The sequence below is a fragment of the Leopardus geoffroyi genome, chromosome C1 (genome assembly GCF_018350155.1).
Source record: "Leopardus geoffroyi isolate Oge1 chromosome C1, O.geoffroyi_Oge1_pat1.0, whole genome shotgun sequence".
Classification (NCBI taxonomy): Eukaryota; Metazoa; Chordata; class Mammalia; order Carnivora; family Felidae; genus Leopardus; species Leopardus geoffroyi.
In genome coordinates this window covers 147,688,370-147,702,019 of record NC_059328.1, presented here as the reverse complement: position 1 = coordinate 147,702,019, position 13,650 = coordinate 147,688,370, and the positions used below count along the sequence as shown (strand labels likewise).

Sequence of the window (13,650 nt, the reverse complement as noted above, 5' to 3'; positions counted from 1 at the left end):
GTATTCCCGAGCATATAGCTTGCCTTCTCACCAGACCATCAAATGCCCTTCACTAGGCATTGCAGACTGACCTTTGTGTTTCTGTCTTAGGAGCAGGCTTCTGGCAGTGATACCTGGCATTGCAAAATCCATCACTGAGCCTTTGTTTAATGCCAGAGATCTCAAATGCTTTCCGATTCTGGAGAAGTGCCAAGCTGCACTTTCAGATTAGGAGGCCATGGAAGGACTCCCATATCTATAAGCCTAATATAGGCTGTCATTTCAAATGAATGAATCGTTTATACTGTTGGAAGGAGTCCAGATATGTTTGGGGTTCCTTTTTTAGCCTATATAGTTCTGAGCTATCTGACTTTTATAATAATAGTCTAATAACCATATTGTCATCTGTGCTACTTGGAGGTGAACCTCTAAGAAATTCAGCCTGTTCCTTTTGCTGACCTCTGGGGTGATAGTTGCAGGCTGGTTTACTTGTAGCAGTTTCTCCTTTGTCTTTTGTGTCAAACTTTAGTGGGAGATGTGAGGTTTTGTGCACCATTTAGAATGGTAATCAGTTTAAATGCTTTAAAGCGTTATGGAGTGCATGACTGAGAATGTGGGGGATAAGCCCATGGTGGTGTGCTTAGATTTCTCAAGTCCCACTTAAAACATAAATGTGAAGATTTTTACTCCGAGGTACAAGAGCATCCCAAACTGTGGACAGACGTAAAAAGTCCACGATGCTCTCTGTTCTGCCTCTTCCTGTGACGACAGTCTGTCGTGAGGCTACGAGAGTAGGTGTGCACAGAGGATGAGCCCAGAACGAGATCTTTTAAGAGGTTTGGGCTTCTGAGCCTGCACCTCTGGTTGTGGAGCCAGCCCCTAGTCCTCCCAGGTGGCGTCAAGAACTCCCTGCGCCTCCCAGCCAGACCTGTGAGTGTGTTTGCACAGACCTGGTCCTGGTGATACAAAGGGCGCACAGTGCCAGCCATAACACTGAGTAATGCTGGGAGGTGCCTTTTAGAACAAACAATGTGGGTGAGCTTCGCAGAGAGGGAATACCTCTGGCTTGACATTTAAATTACTGAATTATTTAAATGAATGTCAATTAGGTGGAGTAGACTTGCTGCCTTCTGCCAGGGCACTTCCTAGTTGTTTGCAGAGGCAAGTGCAAAGGGCTTCATATCAGATACGGCGTTTCCTGTCTGTACTGTTGGAAATCAGTCACGGAAGGTGATTATCCATTCCTTGGTGTGCCTCGATGTGTACTATATGTATGTCACTGTTGGAGAAATCCGAGGTCCACAGACCCTTACCCATGGCCCTAAAAGGGATTTTGTAATAGTTCTGTCACCCTGCGTGCCCCCTACCCCCAACCCACCCCAAATAAAAAATCACAGGCCCACACATGTTATGGTTATTCCTAAAATTGGACAAGACTGAAACAGTGAGACATGGGCATTCTGGGGCCTGCTCTGTTCCTTAGAATTGTGGATGTTGAGATATGAAAATGCTGCTGTCTTGCTTTTAACCTTCTTTGTGGAATTAGTAATCCTAGCTCAGAAATCTCTTTGGCATCTCTTCGACTAATCCACTCTGTCAGATGAAACTGGCAAAGTGGCATTTAACTAATGTGTGTGTGCATGCAGGCATGTGTGTGGTATATGTGGTCATTCTTATATTCTTATGAATTTAGGGTCTGCGTTTATATCTGGCAGTATATAAAAAATAGATTCATGATGGGCTCTTCTAAGTAGTTATACGGAAATACCCAACTTAAGAAGATTAAATGTTGGTGAGAAGCAAAATTGGACGTGAATCTGGTAAAGCTTGTGTACTTTCCCATTAGCTAACAGCTGGACTGAGCTCATGGTTCCTCATATCAGAGATTAAATTAATTATCACATAGCACTGACAACCGTCCTTCTTCCCCTTTTTTCTTTTTCTGGACTGTGGAGGTGAGGATATGAAAACTCTAGTTTCTGACACCTGTTTAAAGGTAGTCAGCCCTCGGCCATCTGCATATATACAACTAGTAGAGGGATGTAAAGATTCAAGGAGAGTGTTTACTAAATGAATGAATCCCTTTGACTCCGTTTATGACCCCCACAGGATAAGGTCTGATTACAGTTTATAACCTGTCATGCCTCATAGTTGGGTGTAGTGAATTGACCTTTACTGAAGTTGGTATTTACTCAGGGCTGCTCAATTCTGGCAAAATTCTGTAGGTTACATTCCAAACATCTGTCAGGCCATCCCCACATCCTGTCAAAAGCTAGAGACCTTGGAAGGGGGGTCCACATCTTAATGTCTGTGAGCTAGAGTTCAGCTTCAGCTCTAATTTTATTATCTATCTATCTATCTATCTATCTATTTTTAAGTAGGCTCCACACCCAACTTGGGGCTTGAACTCTTGACCCTGAGATCGAGAGTCATATGCTCCACCGACGGACCCAGCCAGGCACCCCAGGGCTCTAATTTTAAGAGCAGAGCTCACTCTGAGAGCACATTAAAGAAATCATTGTTGTCGTTATTTTATTTATTTTTTTTAAATTTGACCTTTTTTATTAGAACCACAAGATGTCGTTAATTCTTCTTACCAGGACTGTCCGTTTCCATAGGATCAGTGAGTGAGGCCTCTGTTGCCTACGGTTACTCGTTTCTGGGTGTTCCTACCGCACCATGGGCACTGTGAGTTGAGGGGCGCATACTCCTCAGTCCATTTTCAGTCCCTGAACAGCTACTCTCTTAACGTTATTTTCATTTACCCTTTCATCCTCACACGAATCCTTCAGCCCCAACCCAGTGTCAGTAGACACAACCTCTCTAAGGATGTATATCCTGGGATATCTTTGACCTTTGAAAATATTTAGGATTTTAAAATACATGTTTGTGTTCAGATTTTCATACATTGTGTTATGGCACAGTTTTCAAACATAGTATTTTAAATTCCCTGCTGTAGATCACAAACAAATCAACATGATACCGTTAACCACCCCTCCCCTTATCCTGCCCATCCGTTTCCCTCCAAAGAATCATCACCTGTTGGGCAGCATAGTTGGCAATGCTCAGCCCAGCTTTGTGCCATTCAAGAGTGGCAAGCATGTCTAGACTCCCTGGAAATATTATCTTTCAACTCACTTTTGGCAAGTGTAAACTTTGCTGGGTTATGTCAACAGATATATATGTTTCTCATCCTCATAGAAATAGATTGGTGCTGGAATTTCTCTAGGCAGGGAAAATAAAGACTATCTTTTGGCTCATTAAAATTTTTGCTCATTAAAAATGTCTGAGGCTCTTGATTCTCGGGGGTGAGACTGGTGACATACATACACTGTCAGCGGCTATTTTGGATCTCCTGCTTTCAGGCATGTCTTTGCTCTTGGATGAGCCCCTTGTGGTTTTCAAAAGAACTAGCAAGTCAATTATAAATAGAAGGCTTGTGTCTGTGTGTCTGCATGCACTTACTCTGTGGGATGAGGCACCCACATTACAGTGGGTAGTGAACTATTTTTCACTTCTTTGAAGAGGGAAGAAGAAAGATTAAGAACACTTTTCTCTTTTTGAGATAACCCACGTCTCTACAAACACCCACACAAATCTGTGTAAATGAACTTGACATTTCAAAGACCTTACCTTAAGGTCTCCTCTTGAAAGCGCAGCTACCCGACCTGTTATTTTAAGAAAGAAGTAGTTATCTCACAGACCTGCTACAGAGGGTTCAAGAATCAGAAGGCAGTCACTCTGTGCCATAGACCTTTGGAGGGAGCTCTGAAAACTGAATTTCCTTATAGGAAAACTGCTTTGGAACCTCTAGGACTTGGCTGTTTACATTCTTTCTTCACTTTTCTTCCCTCCTAGTGCAAACTGTTGGGACCAGCAAGTCTGAACCAATCATTCTCACAAGGGAGGGGAAAAGAAAGAGTGATTTGAAAAATTAGGTTGCAAAAATTAGATTGCAGATGTTTCCAGAAGGAGACAATTAGGAAGTCTGATTAGGTGTGCTTCACTGATGGACAAGGCACATCTTTCCATCACACCTTGGACCTAGCAGGTGTTGACTGCTCCTGTGGTCTCACCTCTTACCTTACTTTTAAAACATTGCTCTATTCCCTTTGTCTCCTTGTACCCTCATCTTCAATAATCAGTGCCATTTTTTTTTTTTTTCCTGCCAGGCAAACATGTGTAAGCAGTGATGAATTTCCATTGTAATCAACATGAAAACTTCATTGTTGTCACTATTGAAAACTTAATCTAAGGCATCTAGCTGGAAATATTGGTAATAGACATTTGTAATTATAGACCGTATCCTTGTAAACTCTCGATTATACTGGGCTATTACAGATAGTGGCGGGAACACCAGCATTCCTTGTATTACTAGTTGATGGATTAGTATGGAGTTAGCAGTAACTGGCATTAACAATTGCCCTATATTTAGGAGCCTTTAAAAAAAAAAAAAACATAAAATAAAGGTGATGAGCATTATGTCCTGGAAAAACATTTTATTTTGATGTAAGAATTGGGATGTGAGAGCCCATCAGGCTGAAGAGAATGTGAAAACCACAGTGAGGGGAAGTTCATTTTCAGAAGCCTCTGGGTACATGATAACTATTCTTTGGCCTGGTATGATCTAAAAGAGCACACAGTTTGTATAAATGTGTTCCTGGACTGAGAGGCGATTATCATTTGGTAGTTGGTCAAGTGAGAAATACAAGATAACAAAATGTGGACATCATGGCCAGTGATGACACTTGGCCTGACTTGCTGTTTGGTGAATGTGTTGTAATGGTCTTGGAGAAACCATCTTACTGCCCTAATGGGGGTAAAACCCATGTAGTGATTTTTTTTTCCCTTCTTCTTGCTTCTTTGCAGATGAGAAGCCCAAGGTAAACCCCAAACTTTACATGTGTGTGTGTGAAGGCCTCTCCTGTGGGAACGAAGACCACTGTGAAGGCCAGCAGTGCTTTTCCTCACTGAGCATAAATGATGGCTTCCATGTCTACCAGAAAGGCTGTTTCCAGGTCTATGAGCAAGGGAAGATGACCTGTAAGACCCCGCCGTCACCTGGCCAAGCTGTGGAGTGTTGCCAAGGCGACTGGTGTAACAGGAACATCACGGCCCAGCTGCCCACCAAAGGTTCCCGTGGACTTTTCTATTTCTAGATCAAGGGTTTCTGTTAATGTTGTTCTGTGTGGGTTAAAGATGGAAGTAGCCACAAGCTTTTCCTCCTACTCCTTGAACTAGAGGTCATGGGTGACAAGGAAGGTAGCTATAGATGAAGAAGGGAAAGGCATGGCCTTTTGGAGTCTGAAGGGGGATAAATATCTTTGGGCAAGTGAGCAAGATGTGTCCATCTTGGGGAACAGCTTGGGTGACCAGATCTCTCTTGGTAGTCATGAGCAGGTGAAGAGCTCCAGATACCCTTTTCTGTTGAGGAGCCATGGTGTCATAATTTATGAAACAGTTTGGCTTGGTAAATATTCATCTCTTTGTTGAGTGTGTAGGAAGTAAAATGGAACATAAGAATCCAGTGACTGAGTAGAATATGTTTCCTTCTTTTTGAGGAAAGAGACAAAGCCTCACTAACCTTTGCTCCCATATCTGATTTCCCAATGAACCATTACTGAAGCTTGAAGCTGGGTAAGATTTCACATGAACCTTGTAGTTTCTGTGGAATCTTTTTCCATGTTGTGTTCAAATGGATTCCATTTTCAGTGGAAATCAGTGTTTCTCTGAAACTGTTTCCCCATAAAATGAGCCCTACATTGCTATCAAAAACTAATGTTCCTTAGTCTTTGTAGACTCACTCTAAGACAAAGTTAATTCTCTTAATCTACAGTACATTTTTAATAGGCATAATTATTTAATTTTGCACTCACAAAAAGAAGAAACAAACCTAGAAGTGGGGTAGGAGAGGCTACTAGCAATGCCCACTGTCAGAAATGTCAGCTAACAGGGGGAGAGACCGAAAAATGAAAACAAAACAAAACAAGACAAAAAAACTGACGCAAGATTATGTTGTGCAGTGTTTCAGTTACGGTGGTGACGTTAAGACATATAGAAAATGTTAATTTTGATAAGCAAATGTTAATTCTGTTAATTCATTGAATAATGAAAGAAGATTTTTAAAAGAGAGATTAAGTATTTAAATGGTTAAAACAAAAAGGGTACTTGATGGAATAAACTTTACTCTTAACCTTTGTGAATTAAATTGTTATTAATAGAGTGGACGGACACAATCAAGTATCTGCACTCACACAAAAGTTATACCTACAGTATGGAAAGTTCCTAATCTGCAGAACGCTGCAAGACTCTGAGTTGTAATAGAAAATTTATTTTCTTTACTTAAGGAATCTCTAATTCAATTAGGGAGGCTCAATATTTATAATTTAATGGTGTATATAATTAGTTTGACACTTGATCGTACAAGTGACGTGTACCATGGAGTGTAATGTGCCAAGTTGGAAGTTAGATCTCCAAGATTTGGAAAGTTAAAAGAAATGTATAAAGGACATCAGGCTTGCACTTGGATTGTGGAAGGAGGCAGGGATGTGGAAAAGAGGCATATGTGGGGAAGAACAGGGCTCGGTGACACCATGTCATAAGGGGTCTGACATTCAGAGATAATTATTATTTGGGGACTTTTTTAGTGTTTATTCATTTATTCAGAGTGAGAGAGAGAGAGAGAGAGAGAGAGAGAGAGGAAGAGAGGCAGAGAGGAAGGGAGAGAGAAGGTCCCAAGCAAGCTCTGCACTGTCAGCGTGGAGCCTGATGTGGGGCTCGATCCCATAAACTGCGAGATCATGACCTGAGCCAATACCAAGAGTTGTTCACTCAATCAACTGAGCCACACAGGCACCCCTGTTTGGGGACCTCTTAATTATGGGGCTTCACTATCCAATCAAGAAATTTTTCATTTACCTCACTAGGCAAGTAGAAAGTCTTTGTGTGTATCTGCCTGAGTGGTATGTGAGTGTTGGAGTGAATGCACGGATGTTTGAATGGGTAATGTAATAATGCCAAGCTAGGGGGTGAATGAGTGATTAGGCGAGTGAGTGAATCAGTGAATGAATGTTTTGAGTGAGTGAATGAATATTGGATAAGTGAGTAAAAGAACAGATGAATGAATAGGTTCCTAGGCAGAAATCCTAGGCAGAAATCGTGATATGAAAAGATCAATGAGAATTCTGCGGTAAACATCCAAGATACATTGAGGAGAACCACAGATTGGGTGATTTGGATTTAACTCAGATAGTGCTTTCTCATAGGAATATTACGTCATAACTTCTGTAAGGGCTGAGGATAAAGCATTTGTACAGAGATTTGTGTAGTACTCCATATTTGAAAAGTACTTTCACGTACATGCATTAATACAGTTGGTTCTCTGTGGAATCTTTTCAATCTCTGGCTCTGTCTAAATGAATAATGGTTCAAATGACTGGGCCATTGGCCAGGTGTTAGGAAGTATTTTAGTTTTCACGGTTTGTGACTTGCAAGACTATGTGGTCAGCATCAGGACCTACTTGTTAGGTGTTGGTTATGCTGAATAGTAAGTAAACACTGATCCTTACAGCCAATTGCCCTTTTCTCCCCCATCTCCAGGGAAATCCTTTCCTGGAACACAGAATTTCCACTTGGAGGTCGGCCTCATTATTCTGTCTGTAGTGTTTGCAGTATGCCTTCTAGCTTGCCTACTGGGAGTCGCTCTCCGAAAATTTAAAAGGCGCAATCAAGAACGCCTCAATCCCAGAGATGTGGAGTACGGCACCATCGAAGGGCTCATCACCACCAATGTTGGAGACAGCACTTTAGCAGTGAGTTTGTGACCCCAGGGAATCCTAAGCATAACAAAGATGGCTAAAGATGCTTTCCCATTCCCACCATGAAATGCTAACCAGTAGCTGGTGACTGGACAACGTGCACACTTACCACTGGTCACTTGTGTCCTAGGCAAGCATATGTTGGCACCTGTTTAGTCTCCCCTATAGGAGAACATTTATTTTAGGCATTTATATTAAATAAGGGGGGGATTTATTTTAGTAGATTCTTGGTAGTTCCTTTTCTTTTGGGAGTAAGGGAAAAGGTACAGAGAATGGTTGCCTATAATTTCAGGGTCGGGGGGGGGGGCTTGAAGTAATTCAGTTACTCTATTTTTAGCAATAAAAGTACTTTCAAAAAAGCACCTTTGCTTAATATTAAAATCACTTTCCTTTCTAGATTATTTTAACACCCTGTAATTTAAGACTTTAAAATTTGACATCCAAAAAAGCAGCAATTAAACTTTTCATGCTCCTGTGCTGCCCCCTTGTGGAGTGTAGCCATTTGGTTAAACAGTGGTATCCAATAAAATATGTGTGCCATATATTTAATTTTGTTTTCTAGTGGCTGCTTAACAAAAAACAAAACAAAACAAAAAAAAAAGTTTAAAAAAGCCCCACCATAGGTGATATTAATTTTAATAATATGTTTAACCAAATGAATAGAATTATCATTTTGACATATAATCATTAACCATAAAGAATGATGAATGAGATATTTTACATTCTTTTCTTTCCTTCCCTTTTTTTTTTTTTTTTTGCAACTAAGTTTTTAAAATCTGATGTATACTTTACAGTCACAGCATGTGTATCAGTTCAGGCTAGCCACATTTCCCTTGCTAAAAGCCAACATGTGGCTGGTAGCTGCATTTATGGACAACTCAGTGTCAGACACCATTGTATTTATATGTTTTAAAGTTATTCTTTTGCATACTTTTAAATGAAGTCACATTAAAATGTGTCTTCCTTTCTTACTTTTAAAATTGTGGAGTGTTAATTTTACAGAAACTTTAAACTTCAAGCGAGACAAGGGAACCACTTGCTATAAATAGGTTACCATAAAATGCAAAAGAGAGAAGTAATAGCCTTCTAAAGTGATGCTATGCTGAGTCTGATGCATCCTTTGAAAAAGGTGAAGATGAGTGAGTGTTAGGTGTTAAAGACATGCTAATACGAAATCGAGACTCTCCTTGTCATAATTTGATGGAAGACCGTCAAGGTCATAGCTTTCTAATGTGATTCAATGTTATTTAATGCCATGGCCATGCATCACCTAAGATCATCTCATATTAAGTCTTGTGCTGCTAGGGGACAAGCTTAATAGTGTCTGGTCCTTCTCCACCTAAGCCTGCCCTGAAACTACCTTTTTGCTGGAGAAGACTCACCCTCACCTGTCTTTGTAGCTCTGGCGCTATTCTTGGACCAACTGGGCTAGTTGTTAAAACATTTGGTGGTAGCTGATACAGGCTAGGAAATATCCCATCCTCCTCTGCCTTCCCTGCTATTGGGCCACCGGTCAGGTGTACTTTTTTGTATGGAAAGGGGGAAGGAACCTCGTTTCTTCCGTTCACCTATCTATTTAGATTGTAGTACAGCAGAACTGGGAAAACAGGAGAAGAGGGCGTTCTGTTTCCCAAAGAAGAGAATCACGGTTTTTTGTTAGAAATGTATTTTGGAGTTTATTTCAAATATTAAGGAAAATTAAACGAGTTTATTGAGTCAGTAGCAAGAAGATATGAGGCTGAATCCTGAGAAAGCTTTAGCGAAGCAGGATTCTCAAGCAGATTAGTCAGAACTCTGTTCCCCAGAGCTTGCCAACCACAATGGACAATGATAGGAATATCTAGTGTAAAATGCTGTTAAGTAGCTTCTGTAAGTCTGGAAGAGGAATGGGAGTGTGTGCTAAAATAGTCTTCTCAACACAGCCATGTTGGATGACAGTATATAACGATATGATAGCACAGTAAAGAACACTGTTTAAAACAAGTTATCATTATTCATCTATATACTTGCTTATTTAAGTGATGTGCTCATATATGTGGTTCAACAAACTCTATCTTACTGAACAGCTTCCTACATTGAAAAAGAAGCCAGGAGTTGAAGTAGATGTTTGTTAGTCTGGTTGATTCTCCTCCCCCGCCTTAAGTCTATGAACCAGATTTAAAACCACGATTATACATGATGAAAAAACAACACGTTTGTTTAATTTTCAGAGTTATTCTCTCAAAAAAATTGAATGAATAATGAGAAAACAGAACAGCAAAAGAGATGGTTAGGGAGATATGGAACTGCTTGATCTACATTCAATTTCTTGTTGATTATCCATTTTGTGGTTTTTAAGGATTCTAAATATCTTCCTTTGGATGTTCAGATTTTGGTAATTTTGCTGATCAACAGTACTTCCCAGTGGTGCTCAGAGTAAGGAAAAGAAGATGAAATGCAGACAAATCAATGTATTGCTCTAACAGGCTAGCTAAAATGTCTGGGAAAGGATGAGCTTTGGGGAATGTCAGCTCAACATTACTGCAGCCACAACACCTATCACCGTGGGCACAATACTGTGTATTACAAATTGTTAAGTCCTGATACAAAAAGGCATCTACTCTTTGACTTGCACTGACAATAAGAAGGAAAAACTTATGAATGAACTAATTGGGAGTTTTTCTCACAGTATGTTCCAGTAGGTTTGGGGCACGGTTTTATGTTTTAAATGAAAGTTTATTTTTCCTCTCTGCTTTGTGTCTAATTCACACCGGGAAATGACATCGAGGGTTAACTTTTGTGATGCTTTTGTTCCTCACCTCCCTAAAGGGTAACCTCCATCCAGGTGGCCCTTCTCTGCTTGTGTGTACCAGGGAGATGACCCACGTGGCCACTGGAGTCTTTCCAATATAAGCAACATTGGAATTGTTTGTTTCTTATTCCTAATTCGTTTATTCCTTTTTAGAGTTCCTTAGTTGGCATGCCAACTATAGTGAATCCTTTCATAGATAGTTATGAACAGAGCAGAACGTGGTTAGTTATGCCCAGCCTTGGACTTGAAGGCCCCTCTTTTTGCTCCACTCGCTGCTCTTTCTCTTGCTTCCCTTTGCGCTCAGCCTTGCTCCCGGGACTTTGTAATTTGCATCTTTGACTTTGTGCCCTCAGCCTTTTTTTTTTTTTAATATATATATTTTTATTCTAAAACTCTGGATGCACAAAAAGACTGCTTATCCCTCAGCACAACCTGTCTTCTATCGGGGAAAGGGCTAGCTTTTGGTTTTCCTAAGAAAACCAGTTCTTCCTCCAGTGGGACGTTCTGTGCACGCTTACGGGCCACATGTCCAGGATTGCTGTGTCCGTGAGTGTTGCCGTGATACGCGTGCTCATACTCTGAACCAGGAACTGTTTCTCAGTAGTTTCTTTTTTTCTCCTTGTCTTGAACCACAGGATTTATTGGATCATTCATGTACATCAGGAAGCGGCTCTGGCCTCCCTTTTCTGGTACAAAGAACGGTGGCTCGTCAGATCACACTGTTGGAGTGTGTCGGTAATTCTTTTTTCTATTCCTTTGTGGGTTGTATGCAGTGTTCGCTGTGGCTCTAGAGGCAGGGTGGGACTTGAAAAATCTGCCCCTTGCTGCCCGTTGCTCATGAAATCACAGGAGACGGTGTGGCTATGTATCTGTTCGCTCTGACCTGTGTCAGAGCACCTCAACTTGTTGAAGTTCTTGTCAAAGGAATCTGTTGCTAGTTAGTATGCAGAATGGCTAATCAAAAGCCTTTAGTTGTAGGTAGACCCTTTGGGGTGATGGGAAGGAATGAGGAAAGAATTTGTATAGTATGGCTGCTCCTGACTACAGGCATTGAGTGATCTGAGGTGAGTAGGCGTTTGGACAATACACTTGCTTATGGCAGTTCTCCAATCCCACTCACTCTCCCACTGACTTTAAAAATAATGAGATAAATTTACTAAGGCTACCTTTAAAATTGTTGTATTTAAACAAGAGTGATATCCATTTCTCTGTGGCCTGTTCTATTTTCCCCGTCTAGGAACAGGTTTATATATAGATGTAACATAGTGTGTACACGATTTGTGTTCCTCCTGTCAGTTTTAAGCTCATGTACGTTTCCATCTATCTGTACACATCACAAGTATTTTAAAAGATTATGTAATCATGATCTTTTGAATGATCGTTGAATTTTCATGGTACTGCTCGGAAAGGCTTTTGCATGCCTTGCGTCTTTCTTTTGAGTGCTCAGAATAAATTCCCAGGAATTGGGGTTCCTGGGTCAAAATTTGTGACATTTTTATGGGCTGTTTATCAATTGCTGATGGCCCTCCGGGAAGATGGTACAAAATGCCCTTTTTCTGGGAAGTCCTGAGTTTTAGTAGTTTTCCTTTTATTTGGCGGGTATTTCCGATCACCTGGTAGTTGTCATGAATTTCTCTTTTGGACGGTGTGCAGGAATGGCCATGGGGCGGATAGGCAGGCAGCGCCCCTCCATGCTCTTTCTATTTCTCCAGCTTTCTTTTCTTTGCAGCTCCAGTCATCCCATCTTTTGCTTTTGGGAGGTGGCTGGCTGCCATTAGCTGCCTTCACCACTTGGCTGCTACCCTCTGACTTTTCTTTCTGTTTTCATGGAAATCAGGACCCCCTCAGGCCGGATAATGGGAAGGGGGCTAGGCTGCATGGTAGGAGCAGCAGGCGCTGCCTTCAGGCACACAGGGGCCAGCAGGAGTCCTTTGCCTCTGCTGTAGGTCTGCAGCCGCTGGGGCTGTCTCTGAACCACACTTCCTGTTTCTCTTCTACAGTGGACCGGGGTGGGCAAAGAAAAATGGAAAAGCCCCAAATGTGCCCATTGCATACAACCAGGCTTGTCCTCTTGTACTACCTGACATCCCATTTGATTATGAACAGGGACAGGTATTTGAGTAGGAGTGAGAAGGCAGTGACAGGGATGTTTTCCTGTCTCGCTTCCCCCTACCCTCCTGTCCCATGGCCGGTGACCATTCACAGGGCAGCCGATCTCAATAGCAGTTTTTAGAGACTGAGCCCAGAGTCCAAAGGGCAAAATATTACTGTGCCTTTAAAAAGACATGCTGTTTGGGGTAGTGTGGATATTCTTGAGCATTCTTTGAAATAGTGTAAATTCAATTATAGCATTTTGTTGCTTCAGTGCTAAAGACTTTCATAAAAGCAATGCCATTTCAGTAGCTTATAGTTAGTGTTCATGTGGTACAGTCTTGAATAAAAATGTATGGGATGAACTGCTTGGATAGCACGTTACCATTTCGGGTTCAAAAGCATGGGAAGTTGGACTAGATCAGTTGTTACCAGATAGTGATTAGTGAACCCCCCAAATTTCAGATACCTTAGGGATTTCCATGGGGGCTCCATGGCCAGTACTTTTGGGCAGTCCTGCTTCTGTTTTTAGCGACTTCCCCATAAGGTTGCATTTCTAAAAAGCATTTGACAACTTAAAAGCATTTGAAAACCATTGAAGTTGAAGTACGTTTCTATTTTAAATCTGTCTACTTATCCTGACATCCATCTCTGTTTTCTTACAAAAAAAAAAAAAAAAAAAAAAAAAAAAGGGATTTAAGGCAACTTTATAGTAATGTATACAATTCTCCGGCATGTTTTTTCTCTCCTTCCTAATGAGAATATGAGGACAAAGGGCAAATAAAGATACAGAATTTTACCAAAGGCAAGAAAAGATCAGCATACTATTTTGTAGCAGCCTATTTTATACTGTCTTAGCACTAGCCTTCATCTCGCACTACAAATGCTGGGCAATTGCTATGACTGTATTAAAATTAGTCCTGCTCTAAATACTATTTTTGTGACCTGACAGCAGCCCACGACGATGACTTC

The 13,650-nt window shown here is 41.1% G+C and overlaps 1 protein-coding gene across 3 annotated transcripts in view; it reads left to right on the top strand.

The window, feature by feature from the left end:
• Nucleotides 1–13,650, top strand: part of ACVR1 (activin A receptor type 1) — an 88,098-nt gene that overhangs the window by 32,916 nt on the left and 41,532 nt on the right. For all 3 annotated transcript variants that reach the window (XM_045479898.1, XM_045479897.1, XM_045479899.1), the window contains 3 exons: nucleotides 4,849–5,112; nucleotides 7,579–7,790; nucleotides 11,223–11,322. In XM_045479898.1, coding sequence (XP_045335854.1) covers nucleotides 4,849–5,112; nucleotides 7,579–7,790; nucleotides 11,223–11,322 — 576 coding nt within the window. The remainder of the gene's footprint in view (nucleotides 1–4,848; nucleotides 5,113–7,578; nucleotides 7,791–11,222; nucleotides 11,323–13,650) is intronic.